Source organism: Pezoporus occidentalis, unplaced genomic scaffold (assembly GCF_034315485.1).
Source record: "Pezoporus occidentalis ecotype Australia unplaced genomic scaffold, CSIRO_AGI_Poc_V1 ctg93, whole genome shotgun sequence".
Lineage (NCBI taxonomy): Eukaryota > Metazoa > Chordata > Aves > Psittaciformes > Psittacidae > Pezoporus > Pezoporus occidentalis.
In genome coordinates, this window is record NW_026916294.1 from 3,800,564 (window position 1) to 3,827,075 (window position 26,512).

Below are 26,512 nucleotides of genomic sequence, written 5' to 3' on the forward strand. Positions count from 1 at the left end.
CTGAAAGGTAGGGTTTTCTTTCAGGGTGAGGACTGCATGTGTGTGGTTGATAAAACATTAATGAATGAGAACAGTATTATCACTGTACTCTGCAACCAGACTGAAATGTCCACACCAGGCAAATCATACAAAATCAGTGACTAAGCAATCAAGCCTTACACACCACAACTGATTTATTTTGCAGATTAGGAAGCAGAGCACTCTTTCCCTTCCTTCTTTTGCTTTGGCACAAGAAGCAGCAGTGAAATCAATGGCTATGAAATCAAAATCTCAGGTTCCTACCCCTCAGACTCATACTATTTGGCTAGACTGCCCTATGCAGTGACAAATCATTGAGCAACATCCTGAAAACAGGATCCTCTATACTGACCAGTAATCCAGACTGTATTTTCCATTACTAAGGTCCATCACAGATGATGGTTTTACCACAGATGCAAAACAAAAAAGCCCAGTATAATATAGATTTATTTTTCACTATATCAGGATTTCCTTTGTAACAATTAAAGAGGCACATCAACTGCTGTGTGTTTGAGATGATTTTTCTAAAGCATGCTCTAGCAATTTTGCTGTTATTTTATTTATTTGTTGGTCTTCCTGGTTACAAAGACATCTCTCAAAGCAAGGGGAAAAAACAAGCTCTCAAATATACAAGTAATACGGGGACATCTGCTTAAACCCAAGGACAGCCTGAAGCAACAGTTTTGAGGGCCTCTTACCTCCACAGGGAGCTATCTCTAACGTTAGAGAAGAGTCTGCCAACATTACTATTTCACTACTGGTATGCTAGCAAAACACAATGCACAGTCAATCATTTGTCATCACTGCTGAGAAAGCAAAGAGGAAAATCCAGCTGGACAGCAAGGGCCTCCTTCCCAAGAAGGGAAACCCAACTCCTCCCAGCATCACTGGCATCCCTGTTCCTTGCTAAATGCTTCCTTCCTGTTTCATGGATAAAAAGCCAAAAGCTATCACCTACCTTTTCTGATGTCAAAGCTACTAGTGCACCACAGCCAATATTATCAATGCCACGTGTTTGCAAGATACAGAACATCCCTATTTTTACAATAAATTACACACAAAACATGGTTTTTATGTTACAATATGGGGAGGAGAGTCACCATCTCACTGCAGTCTGCTATGTGAAGCTTAATGGCTGATGGAGAGCATAGATCTACCCAAAATTTTAGTGTTTTAAGGTTTTTTCTAATGCCAGCTGTACCACAGAGGCAGTAGCCAACTCACCCAGGCAAATTAAACTTATGCACAGACCACATCAATGCAGGTAGTGAAAATAGAGCCCATCTTACTAGAAACAGCTAATTCTGAATTGATTTGGGGTTGGGTTTTTTTACTGTCACTTTATAGCCCAAATGGCCAAATCAAACTCTCCAGATTTAGGGAACACATGATCTCTGGTAAAATGAAGAAATATAAAGCTCCATGCTAACAGTCTGGAGTGGACATTATCAGCTGCCTCTATCAGAGTATCTTATACAAGCTTTTGTAAGCCGCAAATGTTGGATAATTCTGTGCCACGGGTAACCACTATGACTTCCCATTTAGGGAAAGAAGAAGAAAAGCCCACAAAGCCTCTGAAACTTCACACATCATTCAGGTAAGTTGGCAAGCTGGGAGCAGCTTTTGCATGGGAACAGGTAATACTTACCTAGCCGCAAAAAGGAGAAAAAATAGAGCCAGAAAAGGCAGAGAATCGGAGCCGCAAGGGCCTGATTCACAGCTGCAAAGTGCATCTTCTTCTCCAGCTTGGCAGGCAGATATGCATAGTAAAGGTTGTAACGGTCAACCATGTGCTTCAGGAGTATGTATATTAAACCTGGAAGGAAAAAAAGGAGAGCCAAGGAGAGGCTGTGAAAGAAGACTTGATAAAAAGCAGCAGAAGACTTGGTAAAAGAAGACTTGCTAAGAACCTCACTACTGGAGGAGTGAGGTCTAGATGTCAGTCACTAATCAAGTGACTGAAATCTAGATACCAATGGCAGACACAGCTGAGTGGGGTACAGCTGCATGATGGCATCCTGCTCCTGAGGTTGTTGCATCCCCAGCCCAAGACCCCCAGGGTCTCCCCATCTCTCCTCCTCTCCACATACTTCTCTGTGGCTCTACTTGTCCTCCCAGAGAGGACCCAGAGCTTCTTCCTAAGCCTGGCACATGAGGCCAAACCAGTAGGGAAGACTTGGTAACTCCTCCACCACCGCACTGGTAAGCAAGAGAGGTCTAACAGTGGCTTCACGTCTCCCCTTAGCTTTCAACAGATTCATGACTGGATTTCAAGTCAGCTATTTCTTATCCTAAAAGAAAGCCAGTTTCTGCTGTGACACCTACGAATTGCAATAGCTCTGGTGTGCAGCAACACATTCGGATATTTACAACTGCACTTTGGGATTAGAAAGGGAAAATACCAACTCTATAAAATGGTTGCAGTACTACTTATGCCTGATAAATGGGTTTTCAGAGTGGAAATATCTGTAGCTGCTGAAATGATTCCTTATACATAATTCTTATGACAGTCCAGAATCTCTGTGAATAAAAGATGCAATAAGATGTAGATCATGTCACAGTCACTAAAGATGGACAACTGTCCATGAGTTGTAGACAGATTGCTAAATTTCCTGCACACCCACACAGCATTTAGTGGCTATACAGGAAGAAGAAAGTAGCCAAGTCAATGGACAACTTAGGGCAGAAATGTTACGTTTTGTTCATGGGACAGAGATAAACCAAGCGAAATAGAAAAAGGAGGTCTGTGCCTCAGATCTGGAGACCTTCTCAGGGCCCTGTAGGACTGCAAGCTGCATCTACACCACAGAGCAGCTGTATTCCATCCACATGCCCTTATCTCCTAGTGACCTGATTCGTTTTACACACATCATTCCAACTTCAGGACAAAACTCATTTCAAACATGCCAAAAGGATCTGGGGATCAGAATGTCTCAAGTCAAGTTTGGCTCCTTAAGGTGGACTTCTGGGCTGGGTATTCTCTTGCAGCTTGCTTCTCCCAGCCCTCAAGAACCCAGAGATAAAGACAATTCTCTCATTCCCAAACTGACTTAAATTCTTATGTCTAACTATTAAAAAGCACCACCAGAGCCAATAAGCTCAAACCTGAGAAATAAAATAATCTAACAGACTTTCAACTTCTAAAGCAGTACAAGAGCTACATCAGTCACCAGCTTCTGCCCTGTTTTTTCCCCCAAGAAAGAAAGTTGGAATATTAGCATTTTTGCTAATAATAATTGTGGAATAAGCACACAGTACTGGGCCTTCCAGACCTCCCGCATGCTCCCATCTTGCTCTCACAGCGCCCACAGCTCACTGGAAAACTTACCAAACGGGACAATGATGGGACACGTAATGCTATAGGCCATGATGACAGTGAACACACACAACATCCAGGCATACATTGCTCCAAATTCGTATTCAAACGCTTGTTGCTAGGAACAAAAACAAAACACTCAAAACTCTCATGTCATCTATCAATGTGTCAGGAGTTCAGAACAGATTCACTAACACAACAATTCACCTTCTCTTAATCTCTCCCCATGAGAGATCAGTGATTTCCCCCAGAGGAATAAATGATGTAATTACAGCAATGAAGTATTCTGCATTTTAAGCATCCTACTTACAAAAAATACACTGCTTCTTTCATAGCCTTAAAGTAATTCCTCAGGGAATCTGTTCTCATCTACCAGAAGCAACTGCTTCAAAGCACAAGGCAGAAAATAATCATGCCAAACTCAGAACCTCCATCTTGCTGCAGATTCTACTGAATCTGTACTGTTCCTTGTGTTGGCTTTCCCAGGAAAGTCAAAGGTATCAAAGCTTTGATGCAGTCAGTATTCCCACTTCTTCCTCTTGTGATGAGGAGAGCAATGTAAGTAATTTCAACCACAGCAAGGGGTAATACACAACAGTTAACAGAAGTGAATACCTAAAAGCATCTTTTAAAAATGGAACCCACCCACCCATAAAAAGAAGAACACGGGCAGCTGTAGACAGGCTTAAATTCCCATTTTAACACCTCTGATTTCAATTTGCAAGACAACACACCATCTGCAAGTGGAACTGCACCACTTAAAATGGAACACAGAAAGTAAGTGTGCATTTCGATAGGTGTATGTTCAGATTAGTGCAAGTTACACATGTCTGCAGCTTGACAGAAGGAACTAACTACAGACAGGTTGGAATTTCAATCCCCCCTGAAGTTGAGACTCTAAAATAATTATCATAATTCTCCTATAAAATCCAAATCATAAAACTCCGACTTGGAGCTATGAAGAGAATAATACCTGAAGTTCAGAGCTTGGCATTTGATTATTGCCCATCTCTGACTTGAATAAATACCCCCTCATTATCTGTGCTGCAAATGAAGGGAATATGAACTTGTCATGGCTGAGTGAACAAAGACCAAAAAACCAACCCCAAAACGACAGGAGATGGCAGTTAATGGTGTGAAGGATGGAGGCTCCCACTACTTCTGATAAGGATCAGTCATTTAACTGCCTCTTGCTAAGGAGGTGCTCTAATACCTGTTTAATGTTTTTCCTTTCTGCTGTGGACTTGGCCATTATCATGCGTATGGTGTAAAGGATGAGGCCAGGCAGGCGAAGTAGCTCCATCCCATTGCCAACAAAAGCAGAGGCTATCACATAGTTCACAAAGAAGGCTCCCTGGTCAGGCAGAAAGACACATCTGCAAGGAAAGACACCAGACACTGACTGGAAAGCAGACAAGTAAATATAACATATAGGCAATGGAGCCCTATTGCCTTTGGAAATCTCTTATGATTAGAAGTGGCTAGAAGACTCCTGATAATTTAGTTGAAAAAGGGTACTACATGGCTATGAGTGCACTAAGTGGAGTACACTGTACAAGCCCGGCTGAGCTGCAGTTTGGATGAGGAATAAACTCTTTATGAAAAGATACAGCAGTCTGATGGGTGGCCTGATAGCAGACAAGAGCATCATTTGATGTCTGCAACCTGAGACACAGTAAGACTGCAACAGAATAATTGTCTCCTAGCTGAGTAACTCCTAATTGTATTCTTGCTACTGATTTTGAAACATTTGGAAACCTATGTCCCAATAATAGCATTCTATTCTTTCCCTCCAGCCACAGTCACAAGAGCTTGTAATAACCAATAACTGCAACTTCACAAGGCTGATGTGAAAACATTCATGTTACTTAAAAACAAAGAGTCAATGGATTTCAGAATGAGAACTGCTGCAGCAATTTGGTCTCACTGGAATCCTTGGAAAGATCCCCTTGCCCATGATATGCTTCAATCTCAGCACATTTTCTGGTCCCCACTCACCTACCCCATATCATCCTGTCCTTTCTTCTATAAAATTTGTGAGGTTTGGGGAAAATAACTGTCTCTTTATTGAATGACTGCATGCATTAGCTAGCAGGAAAAAAAAGTATGGATTTCTTCAGAGCAAAATCACTTGCATTCTCCCCGCCCCATTCAGAAGCTCACCACCAACCCACAGGGCACCAACCCCAAGCAAATTTTAATATACACTAATCAAGGTTAGTCAACAGGAAAGAAAAAAGTCCTAAGTACTCCTTTAGCAAAGAGTTGTTAATACTTACTCCAGCCTAACTGCAGAATCAGATGATTCTCTGTCAAACAGCCAACGGAAAAAGAAATCCAGGCTGAAAGAAAGATGCTTAATGTAATTCAGTCTCCAACAGCTCAGTACTGTGTAAAACTGCTTCTCTTTTTAAGTAGCTCAGATCAGGAGAGTGGATAGAGAATTTAATCAAATAATTTGACCACTACTTTAGCTTTATCGCAATAACTAGTAGTCATAAATAGGAAAAAAAGATACAGAATCAAACAGAAATGTCTACTTCACACTGAAGTTTTAATGATTCATTTTTAGTAACTATTATACAGAGGGATCAAACACATGTTACCCGGTCAGCCAAGGAAACAGTCAAATACTATAAAGGTAGAAAGAAAAGGACAGCTACAACTGAAGTATAAGACACAGGCAGGAAACTGGGTTCTCACTATGATAGGGAGTTTGGGTGACTTTCAATTAGTCACTGATATTACAAGGTCTTAAATTTCTCTGTTAAAAGAAAAAGTCAGCCTTTGTAAACGATAAGGGCTAGGAGGTCCTCACATGAAAGGTGAACACTGAAATCTAATGTGTAATGACAACATAACCATACAAACTGGAGGGAGTGGGGGTACATCAACTATACCTTAACTAGCAACTAGAAACCAGAAGTAAGTTATTGCATGCAACAAAAATACTCAAACACTGCAACACTGAACTATGATTCTTTACCTGGTCAGACCAAGGGAGGGCAGAATCAGTACCATGAAGATCAAAAATATGTAGACTTTATGCATCATTATTCTGTTCTCTGCAGATCTACCAACATAAAAAAAGTTATTGAGTAAGAAACTCATATGAAAGACTTCCACACATGAAGGATCTTGCCTGGGGAATGTCAGTACTCATCAGACTTCCAGCTTCCCCAACCATATCACATTGCTACAAGATACTCCCAAAACAAATATCGAAAGATATTAATATTTGATAATATCTTTCAGATATTCACTAATTTGGACCGAAAAGGTTCTCAGTATCTTCTTAGGCAAAGGAGATATTTCTGAACATTAATGCAGACCCTGGATTAGCACCATTACAGGTCTGCACCACAAGCAGGAGGATTTGTGACAATCTTGCCTGGTCTCTCATCCAATGACACTCACATCTCACAAGAGCTTGTAAACAGTTCTTCAAGTGTTATGCCAAGAGGGATCAGGCCGTTTGAAAAGGGTACCGGTGCCAAGAAACTTGACACTGAGACAAGCTACTTGACTGTCCTTACCAAGGGTCAAGTCTTCGGGAACAACATGACACTACTAATGCTAGATCCCTCCCCTACAGTAGCAGGAACATCTATCTAGTGAATGCTGGAGCCAGAAAAGTGCAGTGACTGCTACAAACAACTCTTGACTGTTAAAGGTGGTATCTCACAGGGCATTAAAACCACAGGGTCTTATTATGGACTCGATGATCCTTGTGGGTCCCTTCCAACTTGAGGTATTTACTCTATGATTACAGGATCACGAAGCCCTTGGGCACTGTGGGACAGATCAGTGTAACTATACTGAGGCTTGAAATCAGATCTGTGATAACTAGACTTCAGAAAACTATTTCAGCTGATTGAGAAGGGCTCAAAGTTCATGTGCTTACTGCAAGCACCAAAAAAATAAAAAGGTGATGAAAAGCATACAACATTGATGAATAAACAGTACATTCTGGATATGATGGCTTACAAGGGAATGATGCAAGTAATTCAGAAGTAAAAAAAACAAAATTGTTCTTAGAATATAAAAAAAAAAACAAAAACAAAAACTGGCTGCAGGGATTGTGGAAGAAGATTGAGTGAAGCTGGGTTTCAGTGTGCAGCATCAGGCTTTTATGTAACTGCAGGTAAACTGGGGATGAAATCTGGAGCGCCAAACCAAGCTAGGCTGAGTTCAGATAATCTGTCAACGCAGCATGTCAATGTGCTGGACATCTCTGCAGTCATACCTGAAAATCTGCTGGCCCTTGGTCCCATAGATCTCTTATCACCACTACCAATATCCAACAGCATCCAAGTTGTGTATCAAGAGTTAAGCTCAGACCATCTTTTTCCACACAAAAATAACAAACAGATGGATGCCCTTTCTGTAAGTAGCATGAGCAGTTGGAGCACTTCCTGTTGAGATGGGACTCTGGGGTTCTGCGATGTTCTCAGCCTGGAGGGGATCCAAACCCACATCTCTTTCACAGAGAGAGAGCTAGTTACGGAATCAGAGGCACTTCCCATGTTCCTGTTGAAGCTACACTCCCTGAGCCTGCTTATGCACTTTGTATTGATTAAACACAAAGAGGGGGTGAGCATGAGGTCAGGTAACACTTGCTGTGCCGACAACAAATTAAACTCCAGGGTGCTGGATATAACATTAGCAACAGACAAGAACATGACATTCCTTGCTACAAGAGGGTCTGTGGATTTAAAGCCCCATGAAAATAAGCACTTTCTCAATTTATCTTAGTAATTCAGCTGATAAGGCCAAAACAGAGGAAGATCTTCCTTACTTTGTCCAGTGGCACTCCAGCAAAGTTGAGTAATAGACAACTGTTGGTAGCAAAGCTGAGAAGGACCAGAGCAAGAGCGTTGGGAAAAACTGACTGACAATAGGATTCTAGAGGGGGGCAAAAAAAGGTAAAAGTATTACAAACATTTTAATGCAGTTGTGGTTGAACAGAGGCTGCAATATTTTGCTTTTTGTAAATTCTAAGAGGTTGGACTGTGGAAATTATATTCAGATACAGTCTTAAAATGAGTGGGTGCTCAGCACCAGTGTGCAAGGCAAAAAAGAGTGGGATTGGGAATTAAATTCCGTGAGAGTGAAGTGTCACAAGCAGCTTGTATGTAGAAATAAAATCATGGTATTATATTTCAGAGTTTAAAATCTGACTTCCCCTCTTCTCTTATAAAAAAATCAAACTACAAGTTGGACTTGAAATTCCGTTTTTGGCAAAGGTTTTTGATTACAGAATTTAGAATTATTTAAATCTAGAATGCAGCTTTTTCCAACAAACAAGATATAATAATATAAAGTCTCAAATTACTTCAGCCTACTATCGAAGCACAAAAGACCTGATTCTGATGCTGCTTTTTAATCAGCAGTTATATAAAGCAATACTGATAATTTCAACTGAATTAAGTTTATAGACATTATTTCATTGTCTTACTATTCACCTGATAGTTTATCAGCATTTTGGTCTGATACAAAGCTCTATCCAAACATATGGTGATACTCACATTGAGGTAGTGAATAGGTTTAGTGACATTGAACTTGTCCATAGTTGAGATGATGATGGAAGGGGTAGTAAGAAAAAATAGCACAATAAAAAGCAGCAAATTAATGCAAGCCCATCTGAACCACCATTTCAGTCCACGCACCGAAAGATTCTTCCTGAAAAGACATAAACCCAAGCAGAACAAGCAGAAAGCATTTGCTGTTAAAAACATATATACACACACACACGCTGTCAAGTAACAGGTGGAACTGCTTTTTCTAACTTGAGCTTTCATAGCCTCAAAGTTATATAATAAAGCACACAAGTTTCAGTTGCTATTAGAAATAAAGAAAACTGCAAACTTTCTCCACTGTTTGATAATATGGAAGTACTAAACAAGTTAGGACAAGAAAAGACAGAGATAGAAGACGATCCAGAGAATTTCTGCAAGGAGAACAGCTATCAGAGGCAGAACCTACCAAGAAATTGTGACTAGAGAAAAATGAAAACCCCTTTATCCCTTCCTGCTATACTAAAACGGCATTAAACACTATAAAGAGCATTAAACCACCTTATTAAACAGGTAAACTTCTTAAATACCATCTGCAATTGTTCCCAAAGGACTGGAATAATTTGAACCCCAAAGCCAACTGTTTAGAACAGATCAAAGAGGGCCAGAGGCTTAGTAACATCTCCAATTATGGCAACTTTTTGTGAACCTAAGTAACTAACTTGGCAAATCCCTGTGCCTCCTCTTCTTCAAAACACTGGAACGCTAAGGTATAGACATTGATAAGTTGGTACTTTTTAGCTTTAGTTAACAGAAACAGCAGGTACCAGAACTCTGGGGTGGCAAAACTCCAAGAAGCCTCCCCAAGGTCAGCGACGCCCATCAGTAATGGAAATAAAGATGCAGATTAGGCACATCCAAATACTAGATAATGTTCCAGTTTAGGGTTAAAGAAAAATGCACTCAGCCCCCTTCTCCAGTCCCCATTCTAAACCTACATTATCATAAATAAACGGAGGCAAGGTGGGAATCTTACCAACAGATATTCTCAGGGTAAGGAGCGTATGTAACCTCCCAGCTTGATATGCACAGCTCCTTGCTATAAGGTGATGGCTGAGGCTCTCCTTTACACTTAATACTCTGACATTTGCAGGCATTGAAGTCCTTAAGGATACTGTAAGAGACAAAAAGAAGAGGAGGCTTTTTCCAAATAATTAAAGCCAAAAATGATGCATATGTATTGAGAAGACTGGGAAGAGTAATAACGTGCTTCTGCTTTTAATAACAGATCAAGGTAGCACTGAGGTAACAATATATGCGTAACAATGTCACAACCTGGCAAAGTTTGAAACTACAAGCAGTTCTGAACTATTCAGTGCTTCTACCAACACTAACAACAGGAGTAACTCAGTAAAATAAATACCTAAAAAAATAAATGAAAATCTGAGGGCACTGGAAGAAATCAAGATAAAGACTGCCAGTTCTCCAAACTCTTCTTTATGGAATTACAGCTGGTGTTTTCAAATCAAGGCAGACCACAGGATCAGTCTGCACTCTCTTTTCATTACACCAGTATCAAAACCAGCCAATTTGGCCTGGAGTTCTCAGTAAAAGAAACCTGTACCATGCTGGTATTCTCACAATTCAAAATGTTACCTTCATTTACCCACTCCTAAAATAATCACAGTACTCAATTTTATCTTCTGATGAGTTGATTGACAATCAATGTATTTAAACAAAATTTAAACATGCCCTGAATTAATGCTTCCAAAGACTTCTAAAAACACAGCAACAGTAGTTATAGGCATATATTCAGAGACAGTACAGCTCTGTGTTACTGTGCAAAAGAAGTTCCATATAGATAAGCTCTATTACACCAGCACAGAAACAGTATATATTATGCTTGAACAGGCAGACTCTGGAATTCCTGAACATGCTTGTTCCTCAGTTGTGTTCTTAACATAAAGAAAAACACACACACACAAACACCAAACAAACAAATATAACCCCCCAGATCTTTACCTTACCAGAACTCTAGTAGTGGAGTCAAACTGCCAGCATCTTGCAGCAGCAAGAATTTAAGAAAGTTAATGATACTTTTTGACAGTTTAGTTAAAAACATATATACACAGCAAGCTTTAGCACTACCAGCCATGCTACCAAGCACCATCATTAACCCAGCTTCTACTGGGTTGATTAATGATAAGTTACATTAACCTGACTCCATGAACCTCAGTCCTGGCTTCCCGTTTCCCCCATCTTATTTCAGGGTTCTGTGGAGCAAAGCCTAGTAAGGGCACCAAATAACTTCCTCATTTGCTGCTAGCCTCAGCTTCACATGTCATCAAATCTAATTTTCCAGAGACTGGAGTCCACTGCATCAGTTCCAAGCTAAACTAATTAAAACCTTTTCAGTTCTTGCTAATTGAACTGCAAAGACGCCTGCAATACAGCCCAAGGAGACTATCCCAACAAAATTGTATATGATAAATCAGTAGCTAGAGAATTAACTTCAGTGCTTATTTCTTCTTTCAGTTTCACATCTTAAAATGTCATTTCATGCTTTATATTCTCTAAAAGTGGTGTGTAACATCACAAAATCAGGAGGGAAGCAAATTTTACCACACAATTATACTTGGGTAAAGAGCAGCAAGCAAAATCTTCTGCAGCATCTCAAATTTTTGCAAGGAATTCTATACCCTAGACTTCATGGAAAAGAAGCCTGAAAGACTGGCTCTCTAACATGACTTGAGGGTCAAAAGAATGCAGACCATTTAAATGAGAGGCTGTGTTATTTTTGTAAGACAAATACAATTCTGCTTCCCTTTGCCCACTTTGTGTCAGTAAAAGATGCTCACAAAGAGCCAACAGAAAACAAGAGGCTACATGCATTTTCTCTACAAATGACCAAGTAAAAAGCACTGAACAACTTCTGATAGTAGGCCTACATATATATCTGTAATAACAGGTAAGAGAGATACATAATGAGTATCTATCACCTATGACCAGGTCAGTCCCTGACTCTGCTTGGTTGAGATGACTAACTAGCAGTGTAATTTGTACCCACTGTGATCATTAAGTAATTGGACCATCTGCACAGTAGAAATGGAGAAATCAGTAACTTGTATTCAAGAGCCAATTAGTCTGGCCTACTATTAACCTACACTGAGGGACTGTATACAGAGAAGAGAAAGGCTCCTTACCCCAGTAAGTGTCCAGACCCATTTAGTCCCTTAGATACATTTCCCACTCAACGCACAGATGCTAAAAGCACACTTACAGGAAAACTTACCAAAAAATAAAGCAGCCCAAATCCACAGGATGGTGAAGAAGAAGAAAGGAAGAAGAACCAACATAAGCACACAAGCGACACAAACAGGAGATCAGTTCTACTATTACAGCTCAAAGGGAACAAACAAGACAGCAGACAAAACTTACTAGGTTGCCATGGATTTCTCCTGAAATGTTACAAAAGCCATTCCCAGAGGGTTATTGTGAACAGCTTGTTCCTCTTTTGAATATTCTTCCATCAGTTCGTTTGTAACTTTGGTATAATAATCTACAGCATCCTCCTGTTGGGAAATTGATGACTGTTACATCCGAATACCAGATGGCTAATATCTTCATTAAAATACAGCTTACACAAACCATAGTCTGTCATCCTCTTATTATTTCATAGTCTCTCGTCCTGAAATTACTTATACAAGTACAGGCTGGGCAAAGAGTAGATTAAGAGCAACGCTGAGGAGGAGGTGTAGGCTGACAAGAAGCTCAACATGACCCAGCAATGTGTGCCTAAAGCTCAGAAAGTCAACCGCGTCCTTGGCTGCATCAAAAGGAGCATGAGCAGCAGGTCAAGGGAGATGATTCTGCCCCTCTACTGTGCTCTTGTGAGACCCCCCTCCTTGCAGTCCTGCATCCAGCTCTGAGGACCCCAACACAAGAGGGATGTGGAGCTGCTGGCATGAGAACAGAGGAGGGACACAAACATGCAACAAATGCTGGAGCAGCTCTGCTATGGAGACAGGCTGAGAAAGCTGGGCTTCTGCAGCTTGGAGAAGAGAAAGCTCCTTAAGAGGAGACCTTAGAGTGTCTTCCAGTGCCTAAAGGAGGCCTACAGGAAATGTGGAGAAGGACAGCGCAAGGGGGAATGGCTTTTACCTGCCAGAGGGGAGACTGAGATGAAATCTTAGGCAGAAGTTCTTTACTATGAGGGTGCTGAGGCACTGGCACAGGGTGCCCCAAGAAGCTGTTGTTGCCCCATCCCTGGCAGTGTTCAAGGCCAGGTTGCATGGGGCTGGAGTAACCTGGTCTAGTGGAAGGTGTCCCCCATAGCAAGGGGTAGGAACTGGATGAACTTTAAAGTTTCTTCCAACCCAAACCATTCTGTGATTCTTCCACAAATTACAAATCACGTCACAATGAGAAGACAAACAGGAAGTTTTTCTTGTACTTCAATTTTTACACTAAGATTACATTTCAAAACTGGGGGGGGATTCCTTTTCTGTACAATGCAAGAACTTGAAGGACAAGCCATCTGCAACAACTGAATAAAGAATTTTCTGAAGCTCAATAAGACATCACACAAAACCTGCTCTCTACTCTTCTAACAATCTACCCAGCCACAACTAAAAACGAACATGATCTTACCCTTTCACATCCTCTAATTTCACAGCAGCAGAACTGACCACATGGCTTAGGGTTGATCTGGACCCGTTTGCCATACTTCTGATGCAGATGTTCATAGTAAGTCAGGCTTTTTTCTGCCTGTTTTCTGGACAGAAAAAACATTCATAACATTTTGCAGGAAAACAGTATCAACATCAACCTTAAGAAGATTATAATCCCCAAGAGAGAAAGTAATGTCAAGGACTGATAGCAAATTAATTAATCACCAAAGATATTCACATACACCTTAATTTGACTACTTAGAATAATCTATTTTCAAGTCTAATAGCATTATACAGCCAACATTTGTGGTGAGGCTCCAGAAAAAAAAATCCTGACCAATGCTATTCTTGTATAGCCCAAAAGTTAACACTCTTCTCTCCTGTGACCAGCATCTCTTCCAAAGAAGCAGAGCCCCTGAGTTATTAATTCAATAGTTGAGTTTTCCACTTTGCACTGCCTGACAATAAATACACACAGAAACAAAGTCAGCAAGTCAAAGCTTATCTTACGCAACACACAATGTATCACGCAAGAAACTGAACACCACAACTCACTTTAAAACAGAGCTGAATCTAACTGAAGTACAGACGAGGACTTGGAGAGCAGAATTCATTTCTAGGGTGTGCAAGCTTAGCACTAGTGGTATATGTTGATTAAGGACTGGCAAAGCATTCATGAAATTATGCTGAACTTGTGTAGCTTACAGAAACAAATACCTTTTTTTGAATAGATGGATAAGCTTGGCTACATCGTAGCACAGCTGCACCTCCAGCACAGTACAAGTTGGGTAGGCAGCCCTGAAAAGGAAGCAGTACAGGAGAAATAGAAGAAAGTACAATGAAGAAACTGTTCCAAAGAGCATCACTGATGTCTAACCAATATCTCAGTCATTTCATTTCTGAAGGAGGTATCATACAGGGGAGACTTCCAAAGAGACAGTTGCTAAAAATTAATGTGAGACGTGCAGCATTATTCCCAAGTAAAGGCTGTGTGGGAGCCTGGATGGGAAGCATGGATACACAAGACACTTCCTCAGATTCTCATTTTAAGATCAGCTAACTATTGAAATATTCCTTAGACAGAATTGAGAAAAGATTACAAGACATGCTTTTAGAAGACTGATAATACAGCATGAATTTTAAACGTGCCAATGGTCAAAAAACCGTTTCTGCATGGGCAGACAAAACTAGTAGGACAATTTTAAATCTCTTATTCCTAATGATACTACTCAAGTACGGACTTTCTATATGGGCATATAGTCACAGGACAAGGGGGAATGGCTTTAACCTGACAGAGGGGAGATTTAGATTAAACGTTAGGCAGAAATTCTTCCCTGAGGATGCTGAGACGCTGGCACAGGTTGCCCAGAGAAGCTGTGGCTGCCCCATCCCTGGCAGTGTTCAAGGCCAGGTTGGATGGGGCTTAGAGCAACCTGCTCTAGTGGAAGGTGTCCCTGTCTGTGGCAGGGGGGTGGAACTGGATGAGCTTTAAGGTCCTTTCCAACCCAAACCAGTCTGGGATTATATGAACTTACGTGAAATGGCCATGTACTGTCTCTTCTTTTGCATCTTTTGGAAGACCAGTTATAAACAATGTGCACTTAACCTGCAGGAGAAATTGCAATTCCAATTTAAAGAAACCACAAGCATACAAAGGCAGCAGTGACACAGCACAAGCAGGTGTGTTGTAGAGGGGAAAAAAGGTAGGAAATTTTGATTTTGATGGGAGCTGCATCTATTCAAGACAGCACCAGGTTCACCTTCTACTCTGGCAATAGGGTACACCAAAATTTCACAAATCCCTCCTCAACCCCCTTCTCTCCACTTATTTTCACAATTAATTCACTCAGTGGAGCTCTGCTTTCAGTGAGTTTCTTCACAGTTACATCACATTCTAGCAAGCAGGAGGCATGTTAGCAATTTGGGGGTTTAGCATTACCCACTTGCAAACATGCGGTATGATTTTTTTTCCACCCCAACAGAGAAACTTACTATGTTTTCTTCTTTATAGGTGACATACTTCATGTGATGTCTCATGAAGACAACAGTCAGAATCAGGTAAACAACAGCAAAAACCGTGTGCAGCCAAAGAAGATTATTACTGTTGGACAAAACATTATGAATATGAAAATTAGGAAGAACTAACTGTCCAACTGATACAAGTAGCCATCAAAATGCTAAGCAGATCAGAGCCTCTCACTGAACACAAAAATAAAGTTAGTTACTGGTAGCCAGTTACTCCTATGCAGAGGCACTGGACAGTCATTAGGGTTACTGGCTTATCATAAAATCGTATGGGTAACAGGCTTACAGAGAATTCTGTGACATGGACATTTTCAGGCAGCATTTGCCTTGTGCCTTGTTCTTCAGATGACCAATAGCCCACACCATGTCAATTACCAAAATGTTTTCTATTGGCCTTATTATTTACTGTGCTGAGTGCAGAACTGAACTCTCCTTGAATACAATCCTTACTCCAATTGATAACAGCCTAATGCAGGGAGTAAATTCTGCTTCTCTGACAGCTCCTTCCTCAGAGCTTGCAGGAGTTCTGTTCTGCAAACACCTCTTCAATTTTGCAAGGAGCATTAAGAATTACAAATAACCTAAAATACAGGAACCTGTTTTACAGATAAATAACCCAACCAAGCAAGAAGTCTCCATCAGTTACTAGGCTTTGTAACATGGTTAAAAAAGCCCCAAAGCGCATTGGCAGAAACTCTGTGAGAAATAGGGTCATGGATAGATGTGATCAAAGTAATAAAAGAGAAAAAATGTACAGCTTTGTACTTCAACTATTTTAAAGACTGTTTTAAAACACATATAAGTAATTTTAATTGTGATCTCAGATGGGAGAGAGATGCACATGCATAAACCTAATATATGGGAATTGAAATCATCTGAGTTACACATTCTAGTAAAGCTGTCAGCCTTATTTTCCAATTTTCCTTCTCAAGTATGGTTTCTTTTAATGTGGAAATTTCTGAAATTTCTAGATGTGCAGTCATGAGCCAAAAAAAACATGTGGTGTAAGAAGTAAGAGCTGAGAAAGAAGGAGCCAAGCCTCTAGATTTCTTATCAGCACTGTAACTGCATAGCCTGAAGCAGAACGTATCCCCAGTTTCAGTTGATGAAGCGTGAATAAGTAAATTCTACCCCATAAGCCATGCTGCAAGCATCAATTCATGTGCTAGAGACTATGGCAGGAAACACACATAAGCATAAAGGTACTCTGAAAGATCTACTTACCCAGTTTGCAAGTTTACTATAGTTGTTCTTCCAAAACTATAGGGATCTTTATCTAAGAAGGACAAAAATAAGCAGCATAATTAACTGGTGCAACATTCACATGAAAATTAGAAAGTCAGCTTTTATTCTATTTTCTTAAAAATATTGATATGCTTCTTTTTAACGCTGAGCATATTCATTATTAAAAAGATGCAGAATCATAACCAATGCTGGTTTCCTGTATTGCGTTTTAAAGTTGGGAAAAAAGCCCCAGGATTATACCACATTCAACTCATCAAGAGAAAGATTAGTTTATTTTAAAAGCCTAAATGCTACATCTTTTCAGGGTCTCCCTTTCTCTCTCCAATCTCCGTTGATGCCCATTAGCAACACTACTCCGGGACTTGAACATATTTCCTTCACATTTTTATTTCATCTTAACTGATTTCTTATCTCAGGTTTTTATATTGCATTAATTCAGTGTTGACAAAATGGCACTGATAACCTTACTAAGGTCAAGGAGGAAAGAGTTGATATGACATTGTTTCTCTAGACTGTCAAGTATTTAAAGAAAATGATAACATGAGTGGAAACTGAGTACATGTTCACAAAGGAAAAAGAGCTAAGTGTATCTGGAAAACCAAACAGTCTTTTAGCACAGTCTGTTGAGCCACATTGCAAGTCATCACAACAGAAAGAAACTGCAAATGCACAAAATCAACATATGGTGGAAGGGAAGGAAGAAGGGGAGAAATACTAAAACTTCATCTTTGATTTTCAGCTGTATTTCCTACCATCATAAAAGTTAATGCAGGAAAAGAGAGGCTGTATTATCCTGCTTTAGAAGGCCAGACATGCTCTGCCATTTGAATTAACAGAGAGCATCTACTGGTATCCAAAATACAACTTTTACAAATTGTAGTTAGAGAAGGACAGTGCACACAAATTTATGTGTATTACAAAATCTATTTTGGTGTAAACGTACAGCCAGAAACTAAACCAGAAGAGAACTACATCCTGTAAGTTCTTTGGGGGCACTGGCATTTCCCTCTTTACAAATGACATAAGACAGCAACCAGGGCTAGAGCTGTGTTGCATTTGATCCTCTACAACTAGGCTGACAACACAGAGATGTAAAGCAGGGAAGGAGAAGTGACTGTGAAGTGATAAAGTGTTCTTTGAAAGAACAAAAAGAGAAATAAAATTCAAAAAAGAAAAAAAAAAAACCAAAACCAAACCAACTCAGCAACAGTCTTTAAGAAAGCAGATCTCAATATAAACAGGAAATTGATAAGAAAGAGCTTATAAAAAGGAAGTCAGAGATGGCAGTTCCACAAAGAAAGTGTATTAAAGGCACAGGTACTAAATATTCCATTACAGATGAGGGCTAAGTCACAAAGCTCTTTAAAACACAGAAGTAAACCGAAAACAAGAACTAAGACACATTATTAAGGACAATAGAAGAGAGTAAATTGTAGAGACAAAGGTCAGCAAGATCAGTACAAAAAATAAGATGCAACTGTTGTGGTATAACAACAAACAAAACACAGGTAAGCACTCTGTTTGAGAACCCCTGGGGAAACCAAATGAATTAGCGCTTTTTCTTTGTATCACTATTCACCAAGATGATTAATTATGAACAACTCTGCAAACATCATCTTGACAAGACAGTCAAAATAAGCAGATTCATACCAAAGACATCTTAATGGGCTTGTAAGAGCTCATTATAAAAAAAAAATAATTATGGAAGAATGTTTAACAGACTTTAACAGCATTCTGTCCACCAGTATTCTCATTAGCAACCTGAATGGCAGACTAGAGGACACATACACTGTATTTGTTGTGAGTTTATAGTGCAAAGAGGTGTCACATTTGCAGACATAACCAGGACTAGACGGCAAGAAACAGGAAATAAATCTTTGTCTAGTCAGCACAAACACAGTCTCAGCAAGAAGATTTATCCAGTTTTGGGCTGCAAACCAAGACAGAAAGGAACAACAGGAGACAGCCTAGCTAGATTTATAAAACTTCATAGGATGGATGATTATTTTACTGATCTTACAAGCAGCCAAATGGAAAGTATTTCTCATTAATGACCAAATTAACTGGTCTGATTTATCAAAAAGATGATGAATTCATAATCCTTAAGCAGTTTAAAAGACATTCAAAGAGGAAATGAATAATCTATTCTCCCCAGTGACAGGTCAAAAAATAATGATCTTAAATTGCAGCAAGAGATTCAGACTGGACACCAGAAAAAGATTTCTCAGCTGTGAAGTCAGTTTCCACTGGCAATCATCACCACCAATAAAAATCCTAAGGAGTGCCTAGATAAACACCAGTTAAAGAGTGCACAGGTAAAGTTAACCCTGACTTGAGCCTTCTAGGTCTAGCTGTCCATGTCTGCATGTGGTTTGCCATCTAAAAGCTTTTACCATTGTATAAACCACAAAATTCTTTTCAGAATACAAAATAAAACTTCTTACCAAGTAGATCACCCGACAGGTTGACAGGTAATATAACACACACAGACAAAATGCTGACAGCAATCAACAAACAGATGATGTGCCGCTGGAAGGCAAGGTAATGTATGGCATCTTCACCACATCTCTCATGGATCTCATCATCACTGCATCACAGACAGAAAAGTACATGATCAGTCTACTTGGTATCGTTAAGGTTCTAGGGGATGGTTTCTGAATATATACTACTTTCTTAGTCTACCCAGTGACATCTCCATCAATCCCTATCAGTTTTCAACATGGTTGTGTTCTTCCACATAAAAATTTAACTTCCAAAAGTGTTTTTTTTCCTTGTGCAGTATCACCACCCAAAAATTAACATGGGGAAACTGAAGATGGAAACAAGTAATCTGAAAAACAAATAAAAATCCAAGGTCTTTTTTATCAGCCTGAAAGAGGACAAAGTCATTTGCTGTGACCTCTTGCTTTATGACAGTCACAAGGTTGAACATCTAGCTCTCAGAATTTAAGATCACACTGTGATGGGTGTTCATTCATCTCCATAAAGGCTCCCCATGAGGAAAATTACTATACAATCACCCTACTCTTATAACATCCAATTAACAGAAGATATGAACAGGCTTCAGAATGAACTCTCATCGTCTACCCTTTTTCAGCAGGACAGATCATTAAAGTAGGAATTCTTGGAAAAGGAAGGAACTGAACTAGCAAAAATGGAGAAAGACGGCCTCAATCTCCACTCCTTCTTGTTCCAATGTACCCAAGCTGGAAACTGATTTTTTAAAATCATGATTTACTAAACCCTAAGAGATGTAAAGAAAGAACATTACATGCCTAATGCTCAGTTTCTGGGAAACAGTGGAATGGGTTTTTCCTCATCAGTCACTTCCAGCCTCAACTAAACCACCTATTCTCCACAGAAATCCTTGCAGGGAAACCCCACTTGCTGCCTGAGGCCCTGCTGGCTTCAAACAGGGGAACACCCACACAGTACTCTTTGAAGAGTGAAAGCCTAGAGCCTAGTTATCAGCTCAGAATCCATATAAATGCCATAGATTCACACACTGTCACAAGATCAGGAAGTCCTTGGGCTGCCAGGAGGCTAACTGCATCCTGAAGAAGTATTCCCATTAGCTGTGTTTTTTATATTCTTTTGCCAGCCCACCAGAGGCACCTGTATCACTGTTTGCATTAAATCTTATCTACTAAAACAAAAATCCACCCCAAACCATTTTTGAATGCAACCCCCCTTTTCTAATTAAAAAGAGCAAAGCCCAGGACAGCTCACTATTTCTGTTTCATATACTTACTGCATCCGAAAAGCAGCTGTCATCCAAGAACAAAACCCCTGTAAATTAAGAAGGAAGTTTTTAGGAACTAGCATACAAAAGAACATAGTCTCTACACAATTAAGAGAAGTGTTTCCACTAAGCCAACCTCTTAGCTAAAAACCTGGCAGTCAATTGCTCCAAAGTCATCATTTAGACATATATAGAAAAAAAACCTAATAGTCTACGTATTTTTCACAGGGTACTTCATATGTCTGTTTTCAGAGAGTATTTAAGGGTTGTTGTTTTGTTTGTTGTTCTTTCTCTCATTACTTACATGTTCGTCACTTGGGCTTCTTAAATTTATACAAGCATGCCCAAATCCCAGTGAATGGAAGTCAAGATGAGGCTTCTAAAGATTTATTTTTAATGGATTGTTTTAGAGCAGGAAAGGTGACTATCTTTTCCAAAACCATTTCCAGATACTCTCCAATTTTAAGGATAAACTCCATGAAAGTCTAATACAAGTTAATGAATTAAATAGCAGTTAGAAACAACACTGTGATGACATTAGCAGAAAAGCTTCGTATATACATTTACAAATCCTCCTCTGAAACTGTGCAGCAGAGATCACAACTCACTGAATGTTCCAGTACAGCTCAAAGAACACCCAAAACCTTCTCTCTCAAAAGACCTCTTCTTTCAAGCTAATAGGAGCCAAGTAAAGAGACATTTTTATTCAACAGCTTCAGTGACAAAGTTGCTTTAGGGTTTTTCAAAAGATGAAGAAAACTACACAAACAGCAGAGCAATCCTGATCAAACGCTAGTGTGCTTTTGATGCTCACACAGTTATTTAGTTGCAAAGCTAGATATTAAGTCGATGAATATATAAAAGGTTAAAACATAGGCTGCCACAATTGCACAACACTTGCATGGCTCACTCTGAAGCTGCAACACAAAATGATAGAGGTACATGAATTCAAAGACTCCAGAGAGACCAAGGAGGGAACCAATTAAAAGTCTGGCCACAAAACTATCTTCCACTCCAAACCAGCCTTAATATTAAGGGTACATGGCACTATTACTGGCCTGACATTTGCAATCCAGTTTCCTCAACATTGTGAGGAAAACAGTGTATTATAAAGACCAGTTGGGTATTATTTGCAATAATGTAACTTACTGAGCTGTTAAGTACAAAATATTTACTAGACATCCTTTGAAATAATAATCATAATAATAAAGATACTTAAAAACCATGAGGTAAGATACTGGTTTATGATATAAGAATAGTCTGTCAGGAAACAAATAAATTACATATGGTCCTGTAAAAACACAGTAAACAATGCACTATTTATTTTTGCATATAGATGGCCTTCCAGTTTAATGACTGGTTCATTGGGCTAGGTGGAACAGCAAATTACAACAGATTCCATTAAACAGCTTACATTTTTGAAAAAATATATCAAAATTCTATAATACTTACCTTATCATATTCAAGATCTTCAGGTACTGATGAAGATGTTGACAATCTGTTGTATCTTGATTCACTAAAATACATTAAATGCTGCTTTTAACTATCTTTAATAACAGATGATGGAATTCCACAGAATTATTCAACTTTAACAATCCTGAAGTAACTACAAAAACACTTTTTCACTGTATTTCACAACTATGGTTTTCACCTTGCAGCATATGCTTAATTACAGAAATATGTGCTATGTCTGATCTTGAAAAGGGAGGATGCGAGCTCCTGATGTGAGAGTGTATAATTGAGCTAGAGAGAAAATAATGTTTTATTGGGCTATTAAAACCACAGTAACATAGAAGAATGTAACACGGGTTTGGAAGCCTGGCAAGGATCAGATTTGCAAGCTAGCTTCCTGTTCAGATATCCCTCATTAAAAGACATCACCTCTTTTCCTTCCACCTTTCTTCCTGCATCTTACAGCCACTGCTCGGAATTTCCCCACACAATTAAATCACTTACCTGCCAAACCACTTCCTCACACAAAACCAAGTCCCACAGCAAGGCTAGACTCTGTAGCCCTCAAAAACAGCAGAGTATCTGTTTTCAGTTGTTGCTAACTAGAAATGTTGCAATGGTGATGTGCCCATAATTACAGGACAATACATGTTAAAATGGAGTGTATTCATAGGTGTATCTGTGATAGTTTTGACCTAGTGGCTCAAATCACAGTCCAGAAGGGACAGTAACATAGGCTCCTGGATGCCTGACTGCTCAAGGATCTGTTTGTCCCATGCAGGCCTTTACAGACCACATGGAAGCCTATACCAGAGCATCTTCATTCTTGCTGACTGAGCTACCTGGATTGAAGCCATCTCGGTTATTGCCATTCCTTTTTAATCCCCACCATCTTCATTTCACAGCTGTAATGGATTACAGCTAAAACCACATTTCAAGTTTTTTCCTGATGCTTAGTTGTGAATTTACAACTTAGTTACACCACTAATACCAGGAAGAGGCTTGCTGTTAAAGTTCACCCACTTCATAAACAGACAGCTAGCTTTTAAACACCCTAAGACATCATCCTGCAAAAATAACATTTAAAAATAAATAATCAAAAGCTTATTTACAGTAATACTGAAAATCAGCAAAGAATTCCAGAAACCTGCAATGATACATTTCTTTATTTAAAAAATAGCAGAGGCTGCACAGGGAGCTCTGGAAAGACACTGGGCTTGAGCCAAGATAAACAAAATAGTCAATATCCTTCTATCACAGAAACACCTTTAAGACATCAATGTGTGGGTATGTGACATGTTAGCAGACAAGCAGCCTATTTTCTTACCTCCACTTCCTCAACCCACAACTGTAAAATGAAATTTATGATGATGCCAAACACACAACTCTATTACTGAAACCACAAAGAGTAACTTTGAGTAGGGCCTATTTCACACAAAGCAGCACAAGGACATTTTTAACAAATACGTGCATGTGGTTCCAACCATATCTGATACAAATGCACTTCATTTAAGCCATATTTACTGTACTTAGTTACACATTCCCCAGTTTCAACAAATCAGTCTGACTGCCTATCTTTTTTACCTTTCAGCTTCTGACACCAGAGCAACACGACCGTAGTCCCAGAATCTCTTTCTTATAACAGAAAACAGTAATATTAAAACCTAGAAAAGAAAAATAAGAATCTTTGAATATTGATTTTTCCACTTCATAATAATTTTTTAGGTGTGTAGGAACCGTCAAAAAATGCTGTCCTGGCTCCTAAACCAATTGTCATATGCTAACCAACCCAATGGTGGCCATGCCACAAAGAACACTGGGACCAAAGGATGAGAACACCTGCCTTCCTCTTTTAACTTATAGAGGAGAACTGCATGGAAAAGTACTTCTGAACTGCAAGTGTATGAAGGTTGGTGACAGGAAAAGAAGCAAACAGTACTTGAGGGGAAGTCAGAACTTTCATAAATACACCTTTACACATTCACGACTTAATGACCAGAACTATGATGGAAGACAGTGATGTAAACAGGCTGCAGCGGGTTCAGCTACTTTCTCAAGTATGTGACTTATTTTTATCCCTAAAAAAGTAATGTATTATTACAACTCATAAACCCCAGAAACTTGTATTTGATCTCTGCAATGTATTCTTTTATCTCCCCCTGTATTTTTACTTTTTAAAAGATGACAATAAACCAAACACTGTATTTCACAGATGCATTTCTTTCTTTAAAAATAAGTTGCTTTGTACACTGAGGCAATGAAACAGAAGTAACAAGGCCTGTTTTCTATGCATATGCATCATATGCCTTCACCTTCCAGCCCCTCCTACATCCCATACCTGTTTGGCTAGAAAGTGGTGTAACTTACCTGGATCTATGCAAACACCGACTAGCCAGCTGGGATATGCATCAAGATTATCTATGTGTCAGGATTACACAGCTAATTTACACATTTCACAATAAATATAATCTTCTTATAAAAGCCTTCGCCCCAACAAGGGTTATTAATTTAAGTCTTCCTTCTTCAACTTGCCATTAAGCTTAATGTAAGCAGGAAAGCCTCTGACAACTTTGGTTGAAATTGCATAACATGTTTTATGGTTATGAGGAGGAACTGACAGGCAAAAACGGGAAGAGAACATAATATATAAACTTCACTTCCGTAGGAAACCAGCCTAGAAATAATATTCAGAAACCCATCAACTGACAGTTACTGAGGGGATCTGCAGTAAACATGTCATGAAAACAGGAATACAGGAGTTGCTCAATAAATTGCAGTATTTGGCACTTGAAGAAGAGAGAAGCCTTCTACACTGCATCTAACTACATAATGCTGCTTGATAGGAGAGTTCAACAGCAAGGAACTCAAAAGCAGAGACTCAGTATCTTAAAGATCAACCACAGCTTAAAAATTAAAGTTGTCCCAAACACTCCAACTAAATCTTACCAAATGCTGTGCCATCAGTCACAAACAGCAGTAAACATTGTACATCCTCCAAAAATGGGTTTATGGTAGCATGCTGCATACACCAGATCAGTAACACTTAATGCTACTCCATGACTGTTAGGAACATACTCTACATTCCCACAGAACTATCAGCTCGGATCTTAAACAGGTAGGTTTTTGTTTCTCCACAGAGGCTTTCTAGAACTCAGGAACTATGTCATCCCTTCAGTCTCATTTTACTACCACAAACCTCACTTATCAGGCCAATTTGGAGGTCTACAGCTTTTTCATGTGGCTTAAGACCATGTAGATCACAGAAATAACTAAGTTTTATTGGAGTCTCAGGCCTGTCCTGAAGCCTCCAGAGCAGCAACTAATCCTCCTTTTGTCAGGACTGAGCTGATCAGCACATTATTTCCTTAACAGCTTCATAAAATCTAATGTTTAAAAAGTCTGTGAAATGACCAATTTTCCATATAGTATTCCCTTTGGAAAACCAATCAAGTTATTAATGATGTTCCCTTCCTGAAGGGGTACCTACTACTTAAACCCAGAGTAAGGAAAAAATGTTGCTGCAGTTAAGACAAAACATAGGACTTTGAGCTACCACTATAAAGCTTACCATAAATCCACATACAGGCCCTCTCTCTACATCTACACATTGAACATCCAGTGACACAGCCATCCCACGTATATGGGATCCTTTATCAATGCTTGTTAAAGTGTTTTGATGTTCCCAGGATGGCCCTAGCACATTTCTTATGTTGAAGATCCTCAGAAACAGATTTCCTGATAAATAAGAGAATTCTGAAGAACTTCACTTTTGAAAAGGCCACAGATATTTTCAATACAAGAAACAGAAACTGGACTTACAAAAAAGAAGGTTACATCAAGCAGCAGTACAGTTGGGATTCCACCAAAAGTTACGCCTTGGAGCACTGTGCTGCCCTGGGCAGTGCTATAGCAGTATGTCTCATTTGTTGAGTTGAAAGGTAGACTTCTATTCCAGAAGTAGACTAGATGAGAATGTCCAAAACCCAGGAAAAAGAAAGGGTTCATTTTGTGTTTCCTTTAAAAAAAAAACAGAAAAGAGAAACAACCATGTGAAAAGCCTGCCTGGTATTTGTGAGATATACTGATACTGAAAGTATAAAAACAGCAGAAAGATTCAACCAGGAAGCTACTTTGGAAAAGAAGTTATATTTGACAAACTTTCCCCTTCACCTGTAAAATATTACACAATACCTGACAGCCCCAGTTACTAGCAGTGCCCAGTGCGAGTTCCAGGCATCCAACCAACCACGTTCTGTACACACACTTGAGGAAGATGATTAAAGACCTACACAAACTAAATTCTCTGTCTTCTGAGCTCTAGTATCAAACTACTTATCCCTGCCTGGGTTCCGATTTTAGGAGTAACATGGGACATCAGATATTCCAACAGTGGCAAGTTGAAGATTTTACTCCTAGTTGATGAGCATGCGCTGAATATACCAGCTTGTGAACGTTGTATTAAATAAATGTCAAGACCTTGAGATTATTAACTAATTTCCTACTAATCCCACAGGAAAGAACTACTACA

General features: G+C 39.4%; 1 protein-coding gene across 1 annotated transcript in view; it reads right to left on the minus strand.

Annotated features, from left to right (window-relative positions):
- Positions 1–26,512, minus strand: part of TMEM63A (transmembrane protein 63A) — a 31,083-nt gene that overhangs the window by 3,086 nt on the left and 1,485 nt on the right. Inside the window, exons 2-20 of the mRNA XM_062606021.1 lie at positions 25,804–25,999; positions 23,569–23,648; positions 21,985–22,048; positions 20,542–20,579; positions 19,235–19,377; positions 16,770–16,821; positions 15,513–15,621; positions 15,056–15,126; positions 14,238–14,318; positions 13,501–13,624; positions 12,289–12,422; positions 9,887–10,024; positions 8,863–9,016; positions 8,133–8,239; positions 6,321–6,407; positions 5,614–5,676; positions 4,548–4,710; positions 3,347–3,452; positions 1,667–1,834 (exon numbers count right to left, since the gene is read on the minus strand). Coding sequence (XP_062462005.1) covers positions 1,667–1,834; positions 3,347–3,452; positions 4,548–4,710; positions 5,614–5,676; positions 6,321–6,407; positions 8,133–8,239; positions 8,863–9,016; positions 9,887–10,024; positions 12,289–12,422; positions 13,501–13,624; positions 14,238–14,318; positions 15,056–15,126; positions 15,513–15,621; positions 16,770–16,821; positions 19,235–19,377; positions 20,542–20,579; positions 21,985–22,048; positions 23,569–23,648; positions 25,804–25,989 — 2,068 coding nt within the window. The 5' untranslated portion in view covers positions 25,990–25,999. The remainder of the gene's footprint in view (positions 1–1,666; positions 1,835–3,346; positions 3,453–4,547; positions 4,711–5,613; positions 5,677–6,320; positions 6,408–8,132; positions 8,240–8,862; positions 9,017–9,886; positions 10,025–12,288; positions 12,423–13,500; positions 13,625–14,237; positions 14,319–15,055; positions 15,127–15,512; positions 15,622–16,769; positions 16,822–19,234; positions 19,378–20,541; positions 20,580–21,984; positions 22,049–23,568; positions 23,649–25,803; positions 26,000–26,512) is intronic.